The following is an 11,691-nucleotide window of genomic DNA, read 5'->3' as shown; positions in this document are numbered from 1 at the left end:
CTACTCTCCCACCCTCCCTCCCTGTTGTCCTGGGGAACCAAGCGAGTTCAGCTGTGACAGTGCTTTGCTTTGCAAAAGGGAAGACTGCACAGGACGCGAGCAGTTCTCCACTACATCGCTGACAGCAGCTGGTGAGAGCCTCGGAGACCGTGGAGAGAGGGAGGGGTGGGTGTGAAGGTGGCACACGAGTCCGACCCCGGCGGGTCCCAAGCGCCAGCTTGCTAGAGGAGCCCGCCCACCTAACCAGGGAACACATTCCCAGCTGGAACCTAACCAGCCCTGAGGGGAGCATCCGACTGCAGGGCTCCCGACCCAGGCTTCCGCTGCGAAGTGAGATGGGCGCTGGGCAAGTCACATGAGCTGTGCGGATGTCAGCAGACACTTCCAAACCTCCACCCCCACCTTGAGGCAACCGCTCAGTACCAGCTGCCTAGAGGAAGGGAAGGGGTGAGAACAACTTCTGAGTGCCTACTGTGTACCTCCATCCACCACCAATTCATCCAGTGTGAGACCCTGCGGAGGGCCAGGCACCATGGAGGGTGCTGGGGACACAGGTGAGCCAAGACAAAGATGGGTCCTGCCTTCATGGACCTTCCTACTTAATGTACGAAACATAGCCAAGCGTGATGGATCTCTCGAATTCCTTTTGGCACCCAGCCTCTGAACCACCTTCTTGCAATTAGGGAAGCCCCTCCACATCTCCCACCTCCTCTTAGCTGAAACAGCAGACCCCAGCCTCCTGTGTGGCTCCAGCCCAGGAGCCTGACGTGGGCTCAGCCCTGGAGGTGCTGCGGCGGCTATGTAACAGGAGCGGCATCAGCTCCACACTGGATGCAGGGTGTGCTCCTGCTGGCGTGGGCCCCAGGCCTGGCTCTCTGGTCTTCCCAGAGAGTCTAAAAACTTTGAAAGAGAGTCCTCATCTGGCAAAATGGCTTCACAAATGGGGAAAGTGGTCCAGGGAGGTCAAGGGACTTGCCCAAGGCCACACAGCCCAAGTGTGGAGGAGCCGAAATCACACTCAGGCAGATGATCCTACCCGCTGGTCATCTAGCCCCACCTGCCTAACCCTTACAGCCGGGGGAGGCAGGAATCAGTCAAGTTCAAGGCAGTGACCACCTCACTCAACTTTCCCATGTCCTCATGAGCGCCTGCAACAGCCAGCTACTGTTCCAGCTGCTTTCCAAGTAGAGGCTAATTTAATCCTCAATCCCCATACAAATGGGGACACTGAGGCAAAGAAGCTGGGTGATTTGCCCAAGGGCAGAGCTGGGACTGGCACCCAGGGGGCTCCCGTGCTGCCTCTCAGGTTACTGCCATTTCACAAACATGGAACGAGGCCCGCTGCGGGCTCCAGAGTCTCCTCCTGGAACCCTTGGGCCAGACGTGTTTTAGACTCAGAATTTTCTGGATTTTATAAGACTGATTGGACACCGATATTGCGCTAAGCCACCAGAGGGGTTTGGGATGGTCTGTAGAGTTTTCTGGATCTGGGTACTGTGAGACCTGAAGGAACTGTGGAGGTGAAGTCACTGGAGAGGTCACCGGACTTCACAGCCCACACGCCTCCCACAGCCCATGCAGGGGCAGGATGTCCCAAGCAGGCCAAGGACACGCTGGCTGGGGGAGCACAAGGGAAGGGACTCAGATCCAAGGAGAGAAGGGAAGGGGAATAACAGTCACCTCAGAGGTGCTATGGGAAACAGTGGCATCAGCAAACCTGCTGGTGGAGGGAGGGCTCAGAGGAATCTGATGAAGAAGTCAATGAAGTCAAGTGTCAGCTATCAGCCAATATGAGGCTACGTCAAGCCTACAGCCTCCGGGCTCCTGGCTCACGGACCCTCCCTGGCCTCCCTGTCTCAGTCTCACCCTATTCATGTCACCCCCACCCAGGGTTCTGTTAAAAACACCCACCATGCCCCTCCTTTTTTCTTTTGAGACAGGGTCTCACTCTGTCACATAGGCTGGAGGGCAGTGGTGTGATCACAGCTCACTAAAGCCTCGACCTCCTGGGCTCAAGTGATCCTTCCACCTCAGCCTCCTGAGTAGCTGGGGACTATAGGCACATGCCACCATGCCCGGCTGATTTTTGTATTTTTTGTAGAGACAAGGTCTCGTCATGTTGCCAAGGCTGGTCTTAAACTCCTGGGCTTGAGTGATCTTCCCGCCTGGAGCTCCCGAAGTGCTGGGATGACAGGCGTGAGCCCCCCATGCCCAGCCCAGGCCCCTTCTTAAGCCCTCTGGGGCTCCCTGCTAGCACAGCCCATAAGGCCCCACACAGCAGTCTCTCCTGCCTCCTCCAGCCTCACCTCTGACCAGCCTGCCTCTACCTCAACTAAGTCTGGCTTTTTCTGTTCTTCAGACATACCAGGCTGGTTCTCTCTGCCTTCCACCCCGGTGCACTCCTCCCACTGCTCCTCACCTGGCTAACTGCTGGATTTCCTTGTTGACGTCCTTTCTAGGAAGCTGCCTCTGCCCTGCCCTCCTGCACACCCTGTGGACCCTCCCTAATCTGAGTCCTCAGAAGCCTGGTTTGCTGAGAATTCTTTACTGTGTGTCTCCCTCACTTGACTGTGACCCCCACAGAAGCATGGACTGGGCCTGTCTTCTGCCCTGACTCGTAACACGTGGCACGGCCATACCATGCTGAATGCATGACTGGTTACAGGGTCACCAAGTCACTCACGCAGCAAGAATATATTGAGCGCCTATCACATACCAGGCACTGAGTAGCACAGGAAGAACACGTCCCAGAGGCCAAGGGTCAGAACAGCAGGCAATGCTGAGGACAGAGGAGCAGCACAAATCTCCAGAGACTCAAGCTGTCCACGAACCACAGTGACCCCCTCCTGCGTGCCCACCAGGCTGGGCCCTTACCCCACCTGTTTCTGTTTCTCATCCCTGCCACAACACCGCAAAGCCAGCACTGTCGCCTCTATTTTATAAACGATTCTGGGTTATAGATGAAGAGACTGTATGGCACGTTGCACCGAATGCGGCCACCTGCGTCCAAGCACTCAGCCACCACACAGGGGTTATTACTGCACAGGCTTCAGCGCCAGGCTGGCTGCCTGGATTTGAATCCCAGCTGCACCACTTACCCACTGTGTGACCTCAGGAAAATTACTTTACCTCTATGGGCTCCATTTCCTCATCTACAAATTGGGGCAAACGGCACCTACCTCCTGGGGTGGCTGTGATATCTAAATGCGATAATACACAAAAGGCACTGAGACCAGTGCCTGGTACAGGCACATGGAAGGCAATGACTGGTGATGACTAAGGTCAGCCAGAAGGCAAGAATTTAACCCACCCTGCCCCCATGCCCCACTGCAGCAGGCGGCCTGCCCAGCTTGAATTTCTGCAGTTACCTTAAGGCAGGCATTTCAATGCTCACCTGTTAATTTGCTCCAAAAAAGGCTTTGAGGTCAATGCCAGCCACCCCTGATCTGAGGTCTGAAGGCAGGCTTGGGACTGAGTGATGGATGGCGGAGCAAAGCACACAGACAGCCAAGCGAGGTTGTCAGAACCACCTGGGGAGCTTTTGTAAAAACAGGTTTCTGGCCTCCGTGCTCAGTGACTGCTCCAGCTGCAGTCCGTCCAACACAGGGCATTTGGCCCCACGGTTCTTAATCCTCTTGGAGCCGGATGCCTGTGAAGGTTCGCAGAGCCCCAGTACTCGCTCCCAGAAACAAGCGCACACGCACTCCCGCTGACGCACTCAAGGCTGGTTACTGAGTGCCAGCTGGGGGCCAGCTTCGCGTGCTCTTCCGGGAGTCAGAATGGGTGCTAAAGCCTGTCTGTAGGTCCCTGAGGAAGAGCCCTCGTCCTGGCACCAACTGGATTAACTACCACAAAAAAGTTTCCTGTAAATCCCACCATGGGGTGTTTGATCCCAGGAAAACACCCCAGTCCTTCGGACATGTGTCCCGTGCCCGAGCCCTCCTGTGTGCTAGACTAGGGTCACAGAGGTGACTCATACACAGTCTTTGCCCTTGAAGGGGGAAATAGATGCGAGCACAGATAATCACAGGCACAAAGAATCAGGCAGCCCAACTGCATGTACAGGCACAGAGAGCGGCGAGTCACAGTGTGCAAAGGGCCTGGGAGGGCAGAGGACAGGCACCAGCACAATACCACCACTAACCTGATCGTGCTCCAACAGGGCAGGGGGCTGGGGTGGTGGAGCCCCCGCTCCAGAGGAGACTCAGGCTTAGGGAGGAGCTGCAACTTGTCCAAAGTCATCAGCCAGTGTAGGCAGAAGCTGGAACTAACATGGCCAGTGTGGAATCTTGGTACCCCTGCTGCCTCTCCTACTGGTGGGCTGAGACATGCTGATTTAGTTTTAGCTCAGAGAGATTGGACAAATTGTCCACGGTCACACAGCTTGGCAGAGACAGAGTCAGGCCTGGAGGTCAGGGACTGCTGGGGCACCCAGCCTGGAGGAGTGGGCCTCCGAGGGAAAGCAGGCACGCTGACGTGGGACACTATAGGGGAAAGAGGAGTACAAATACACAACACAGGCAGGAAACAGAAACAAAATGTTAGGGCTATAGGTGGGGGCAGAGGAGTGGTGATGACAGGAATAACAAGGGAGGCATTTGCTGGGCATTTACTATAGATCAGGCACTGTATTATCTCACTTAATCCTCCCAATCACCCTATGACGACATACTTCTGTCAGCTGCATTTTAGACACAGAAAAATCGAGGCAGAGAGAACAATCGCCAAAGTCACGTGGCTGCTCAGTGGCAGGGTCTACTTGCCAACTCCAGCAGCAGGAGGTGGGGCTGGGCCCAGACGGAAATCTGAGCAGATGCATCAAAGCACCCGCCTCGACCCTGTTCCCTACTCCCCAGCGGCTCCACCACGAATGCTAAAGCAAGCCGATTCTCTAACCTAGGGCCTCTTTCCACCACTGACAGATGCATGTCTACCTGTCCAGCCTGCTTTTAGGACTGAATCTGCAGCATGGGTTTCAATAGCCAACAGTATGGCATTTCCATGCCCTAGGATCCACATTTAAGAACACCCTGCCCCCACCCCTCCCGCTGCCTTCCAAAGCTCAGGTGGCCAGAGATGGTAGCATGCTTGGGCCCCCTCACCCTGCCCTGCAGACATCTTGACTTCATGCAAGTAGCTTCCTAGTGGGCAAACCCCCAACACACACACACTGGAGGACTGATGGTCAGGGAGCAGGGAGTGAGTCACCGGCAGGACTGGAGGAGGGGAGATGAGTCTCCCGGACTGTGGCTGGTGTCATGTGCTCTCATCACAAGTCCCTCTCACATGCCTATCTTTCCAACCCCACAGAGTTCAGCTGGGACTGAGGAGACCAGCCGAGCCTCAGGTCATTCCTGCAGTTTGGCCTGATGGGTTCCTTGTGTAAGTCTGGCCTTGGCCTTCAGAAGAGCTGAAGGGTCTGCCACAACATGATGGGGTGCAGTGCAGCCGGCTAGCTCGCTCCCCACGGGCACCCACGTGCCCAGCCTGGCAGTGCTGAAGTGGCCTCTTTCACTCACGATTCCCAGCCTGCCTCCTCCCCGAGCTTCCCTGCCCATCTACACACACCTGGCTGTGGCTTGCTGAGGAGACCTGCCCCCAGCAGGTTCACCCTATCCTCTGACATCCTGGTGGTCTGCAGGGCAGGGATCACTGGCCCTGTTTCACAGGTGAGGAAACACAATGCTCTGCAAGAACCCATGCTTGCCAGAGGCCACAGAGCACACTGCTGCCCCACTGGCATCCCCACGCCAGGCTGCTCAGGCCCCTGACATTCAGCTACATGTCACTCTGCTAGGTGGCTCTCAGACACCACCAGGCCTCACAGGCCCACAGGCGCTCATTCAACAACTGAGTGTCCTTGAGGAAAGCAGAGAAGAGGATGGACTCGGCCTCTGCTCTCCCATTCCAGCGCGGGAGAGAGACCACCACCAAGAAAACAAGCACGCAACAGAAGAACATCAGATGGCCATTCACGTAATGAGGAAACAGCAGCCCCAGCAGGCGGAACCCCACTGTGGGAGATGGGAATCCGGATAAGCCTGGGCAGGCTCGAGACCCTCCCTCACAATCCCCCTCCTCCAGATCACCTCATCTCCAGGAATCCCCAAACCCTGGGCCCCTGCAGGGCCTGAGGGAGCGCTCACCCTCAGGTAGACACCCCCCACAGCTCCCACCCGGCTGGGCCACCACTCTAGCCCCAGGGGTGAGGCTCTGCTGAAGGAGACCCCTGCACTGGGGTGCCCCCAGTGCTGCTTCCTCCTCACCCAGGGGCGCTCCTCCACCCCCTGGCCTAGGCAGCGCTCCATCTCTAGCACGGCACAACAGCTTCCAGATAACTGAGTCTCCCCCATTCAGACCTGTCAGCTCTTCTGTCACCCCTTGGCCTTCGGGTCACGCCACCCTTCCACTAGATCCACAGCTCAAATGACACCCCCTGTCCCTCCCCACAGCTTATGAGATTGATGCCAACAAATCTCCTACCTCTGTTCCAAGACCAAGCAACCCCTCCCTGCAGTCCTCCAGCCCCAGACCCTCTGGGCCTCTCACTTGGGCCTCCCCTTAGACCCACTTTCTGTACCACGATTCCTCTTCACCCTGGCGAACCCTCCACCTCCCACAGCCCCATGGCCAGTGAACCACTCCACTGTCCTCCCCAGCACGGAGCCTATCCCCTGCTCCTTGCTGTTCCCAGGCCCTTGGGTTTTCTGTCCTGCAAATCCCTTTGTCCAAATTCACCAACTTCTCCAATGACCCCTCCCCTGCCCAGGCCCAAGATCATCCAACTCCTCACTGCCAAGCCAACTCCTCAAGCCCTCTTCCCAAACAGGATGGACCAATTCTTCCAGTCCAGTCCATGTCATCACCTCTGCAGCTCAGACGCACGGACTCCTCTAGAGTGTGAGTCTCATCCAGGCCTTACTGCCCCCTCTCAACAGCTGGAATGAGAGACTCCCCCAGCCTGGAGAGTGTTACCCACTCTACCCCTTACCCAGGACAGATCAACCAGCACCCCTCCTCTAAACTCCTCCCAGCCAGGCTCCAACTGCCCCTCTTTTCTTGACAGATAGCCTTCTGCCTCTCCAGTTCTTTCACTGCCTCTTCAAGACTGCACGTGAAAACAAACAAACAAACAAAAAACAAATCTGCCTGGATGACAGCTGCTATTTATGTGGCAGAAATTTATGAGGACTATCTTACTTCATCTTCACAACTACCCCATGGTAAAAATTAGCACCTCCATTTGCACAGAAAGAAACAGAGGCTTGGAGAGGAAAAGTGGCTTACGGAATGAAAGCCAAACCTGTTCTGGGAATCTGCAGACCAGAAACTTTACCCCCCAATGCCCAATCTCTGCCAGACTCTCTTTCTGCCCTCATCCCTGACCCTTCAGCCCACAAACTGACCATCTTCCCCCTCGCACCTCACTCCAGGCCCACGCATTGACTGCCATCTCTCTCCTCTCCTGGAAGCCTCTGAAGCAGCCACATCCAGGCCCCACCCCATGCATGAACTCCTCCACACCAGCCCAAGATGACCACCACTGTCTTAATAACAATGACTGCCATCGAGAACACTCACCCTGGCCGATTCCTTTCCATATGTGACTTCATCCAGTCCTCTCCTAAATTCCGTGGCAAGAGTATTGCCACCTACTTCACAGATGGGAAGACTGAGGCTCAGGAGTTAGGTAACCAGCCCGAGGTCTCAAAGGATCTGACCTGGAGCCTCTGCTCTTGAAACACCCTGCTCTGCCTCTCCAGGTCTTTCCCCTTCCTGCTCTGGACTGGATATCACGCAATAGCCAGGGGGCATTCTGACTGTGCCCCAGTCCCAAACTAACCACCTATCCCTGGGGCCTAGAGCCCAAGGACTTGGCTGGCTCCTAGTGCCAAAACTCTTTTTTTTTTTTTTCTTTTTTTTTAAAGACCGGGTCTCTGTCACCCAAGCTGGAGTTCAGTGGCGCAATCACAGTTCACTGCACTATCGACCTCCTGGGCTCAAATGATCCTCCCACTTCAGCCTCCTGAGTTGCTGGGACTACAGGCGTGCACCACCACACCTGGCTAATTTTCGTATATTTTGCAGAGACACGGTTTCACCTTGTTGCCCAAGCTGGTCTTGAACTCCTGGGCTCAGGTGATCTGCCCACCTTGGCCTGACAAAGTGCTGGGGTTACAGGCATGAACCATGGCGTCCGGCCCAAAAGTCTTAATTTAACCACTACCTCTTTAGGAATAACTAGCCAGCCGGGCACGGTGGCTCATGCCGGTAATCCCAGCACTTTGGAAGGCTTAAGTGGGCAGATCACCTGAGGTCAGGAGTTTGAGACCAGCCTGGCCAACATGGTGAAACCCCAACTCTACTAAAAATACAAACATTTTTAGCCAGGTGTGATGACAGGTGCCTGTAGTCCCAGATACTCAGGAGGCTGAGGCAGGAGAATTGGCCTGGGCAACAGAGGGAGACTCCGTCTAAAAAATTATAATAAGTAGCCAAACTGTCATTCATGATGGACTCCCTGTGTGTTCAGTTTCCAGTTACCATGTTTCCCACCCTCACATCAAAGCCACCAATTCCTCCATTGTCCACAGACTGGCAATAGTTTCTCCCCTTGCCCAGGGCCGGCAGATCAGCTTCTACAGAACCACGGCCACCACAGCCAGTCTGATCCCTCACTTCATGGGCTCCACCCCAGGAGGACTGACAGACTTCTCCAGCACAAAATGGACTCAACACTGCCCTGCATGTCCCAAGCGACTTTCCACCTTCCCAGCCCTATGGCTCCAACACACTCCTTTCAGCTCCAACACTGACCTGACCCTCTCCAGTGGGCTGGCCCTCTCTCCCAACACTTCAAGTAGCCAAACTTTTTCATCTCTCTCACCTGCTACTGGCCAGCAACTCCAATTCCTGACTTGATAACATCCCCCAATTCTTTTTTTTTTTTTTCTTTGAGCCGGAGTTTTGCTCTTGTCACCCAGGCTGGAGTACAACGTCGTGATCTTAGCTCACTGCAACCTCCACCTCCCGGGTTCAAACGATTCTCCCTGCCTCAGCCTCTTGAGTAGATGGGATTACAGGTGTGCACCACCATGCCCGGCCAATTTCTGTATTTTTAGTAGAAACGGGGTTTCCCCATGTTGGCCAGGCTGGTTTTAAACTCCTGACCTCAGGTGATCCACCCACCTCGGCCTCCCAAAGTGCTGGGATTACACGCCTGAGCCAATGCACCCGGCCATCCCCCAATTCTTTCTCAGGAAGGAACAAGAGGACCCTTCCGTAGCCATGTCCCAAACATCCTCTGCTCCTGAATGACTGACAGCCTTCCTTCTGCTTCTCTTTTTTTTGGAGGAGGAGGCGGCGGTAGGCGTTGGCTTTTCTTCTTAATACCACATTGCAGCAGGCGGTGGTGGCTCACACCTGTAATCCCAACACTCTGGGAGGCCAAGGAGGGAGGACAGCTTGAACCCAGAAGTCCGAGACCAGCCTGGGCAATGTAGTGAGACCTTGTCTCAATAAAAAAGAAAACATAAAAACCACACTGCCTCTTTCTCCCTCACCCAACCACAAATTGACCACCACCTCTGCTCCTCTTCTGGAACCTTATCTTGACTCCTTTTTAACAAGTTCTCTATAGCCACAGTCCAAGTTTATAGTCTCCCTCCTTCCAGCCAAGAAAGTGGCCAACACGACCACTCCTTGCCCCAAGGCTTGCAGACCAGCAACTTAACCTCTTTTTACCCCCATAGACCCATCAAACTCTTTCAACTGCCCTTTCAGGCCCAGTGTTGACCCGCTCCTCCTCAGAACTGCTCCTTGTCTCCTTCTCTGGTGGAACTACGAACGCAAAGGCTGCCACACTCTACATCTGACAAAACACCAAACTTTAATTGCTCATCGTTTTAAACCCTAAAACGATCACCATCTTTGTCTCGGGTGGGTGGGGTGCGGCAGAAACCAGATACTTTTCACCTTCCCAACTCCATAGCCACCCCCTCTCTAACAGACTCCGTTTCTAAACTGACGACTGTCCCCTTATTCACCATTAGGTGCAATCTATTGAACGCCACCTCGAGCCGGGCCCTGCATCGATCCCTCCCGACTCCCGGGTCCCTCTCCAGCCCGCCCCCGCTTCAACCGCGGTAGCTACCATGTCTCCAGGGGTCTTTCGGCTCCACTGCTCCAGACACGATATCCTCGTCGGACGGGAATGTGACGCGCTTGGCTGCAGCCTTGAGGCGCCCATCGGCGGGGGGCGACGCGGGGCTGGGAGACCCGGCCTCAGCTGGGGCCTCTTCAATGTCGCCGTCCGCGCCCGGCACGGGCGGCGCCTCCTGCGGCGCGATCTCCATAGCCGCCGCCGCCTCCTCACGGGGGCCCCGGGGACATGCCCCGGGCCCCGGATTTGTCTCTCCGGGCCCGCCCGCCGTCCCGGGGCATGGGCTCCGCCGCCGCTTCAGGCGCCGCCTCCGTCCGCTCTCCTAGTGGTCGTAGTCGTCGCCGCCGGGAACCCAAGCGCGCCTCCGCCGAGCCCCGCGCGCGCCTGCCCGTTCGCAGTCACACTTTCGCTCGAGGCTGGCGAGCCCGCCGCTTACTATAAGAAGCAGAAAATCGATTTCAGCGACTTTCAGGTAGAGTTGTCCCGCGGGTGACATGAAGAGAGAAACAAAGGGCAAGAAGGGCCACGGAAAAAAGAAACGTGAGCAGCGAATCTGCAGAGCCGGAACTGCAGACTATGAGGGGCGGGGCGAAGTAGACGCCGTCTCCAAGAGCAGCGCGCAAGCGCGAAGCTGAGCCCACGCCTTCCTGCCGGAGTCCAAATAACGAATATTCAGCTCCCGCACATTCGTCAAGAGCCCAGGGACTGGAGTGCATAGAACTGAAAACACCTGGCGGGGCGCGGCGGCACACGCCTATAATCCCAGCACTTTGGAAGGCTGAGGCGGGAAGATCGCTTGAGTCCAGGAGTTCGAGACCAGCCTGGGCAACATAGCAAGGCCCCGTCTTTACAAAAAATTTAAAAATTAGCAGGGTCTGGTTACAGGAGCCTGTAGTTCCAGCTACTTGGGAGGTGGGAAGATCGCTTGAGCCCGGTAGGTTGAGGCTGCACTGAGCTATGATCGCGCCCCTGCACTCCGACCTGGTAGACAGAGCCAGACCCTGTCTCAACGAAAAGAAAGAAATGGGCCGGGCGCGGTGGCTCACGCCTGTAATCCCAGCACTTTGGGAGGCCGACAAGGGCGGATCACGAGGTTAGGAGATCGAAATCATCCTGGCTAACACGGTGAAACCCCGTCTCTACTAAAAATACAAAAAATTAGCCGGGCGTGGTGGCGGGCGATTGTAGTCCCAGCTACTCGGGAGCCTGAGGCACGAGAATGGTGTGAACCCGGGAGGCGGAGCTTGCAGTGAGCCGAGATCGTGCCACTGCACTCCAGCCTGGGCGACAGAGCAAGACTCTGTCGCCCCCGCCCCCCCGCCAAAAAAAAAACAAAGGAAATAAATGAAAACATTGAGGCTAGACTAACTGATGAAGAGTGGTAACGGCATGAAGAAGTCGAAAAGAAAGGCGGATAGGAGCTGCATTCAATATATGAGTGCAGTTGATGGATGCTGACAGGGATACTCTGGAGACGAAGTCTCGGCCCCTTCGCTAGTCTCTAGTCTTCCATTTGCTCGCTGCAGTTA

At 55.7% G+C, this 11,691-nt stretch overlaps 1 protein-coding gene across 2 annotated transcripts in view; it reads right to left on the bottom strand.

Annotated features, from left to right (window-relative positions):
* The window catches only part of PPP1R37 (protein phosphatase 1 regulatory subunit 37), a 55,156-nt gene extending 43,694 nt beyond the window's left edge, over positions 1-11,462 (bottom strand). The window contains exon 1 of one of the 2 annotated variants that reach the window (XM_004060948.5): positions 10,154-11,462. In XM_004060948.5, the coding sequence (XP_004060996.1) occupies positions 10,154-10,355 (202 nt within the window). In that variant the 5' untranslated portion in view covers positions 10,356-11,462. The remainder of the gene's footprint in view (positions 1-10,153) is intronic. The other variant, XM_019015087.4, reaches the window with a different exon arrangement.
* Between the last annotated feature and the right edge of the window lie 229 nt (positions 11,463-11,691).

The sequence above is a fragment of the Gorilla gorilla genome, chromosome 20 (assembly GCF_029281585.2).
Source record: "Gorilla gorilla gorilla isolate KB3781 chromosome 20, NHGRI_mGorGor1-v2.1_pri, whole genome shotgun sequence".
Taxonomy (NCBI): Eukaryota; Metazoa; Chordata; class Mammalia; order Primates; family Hominidae; genus Gorilla; species Gorilla gorilla.
The sequence above is the reverse complement of the archived record's forward strand: the minus strand, read 5'-3'. Positions and strand labels throughout refer to the sequence as shown.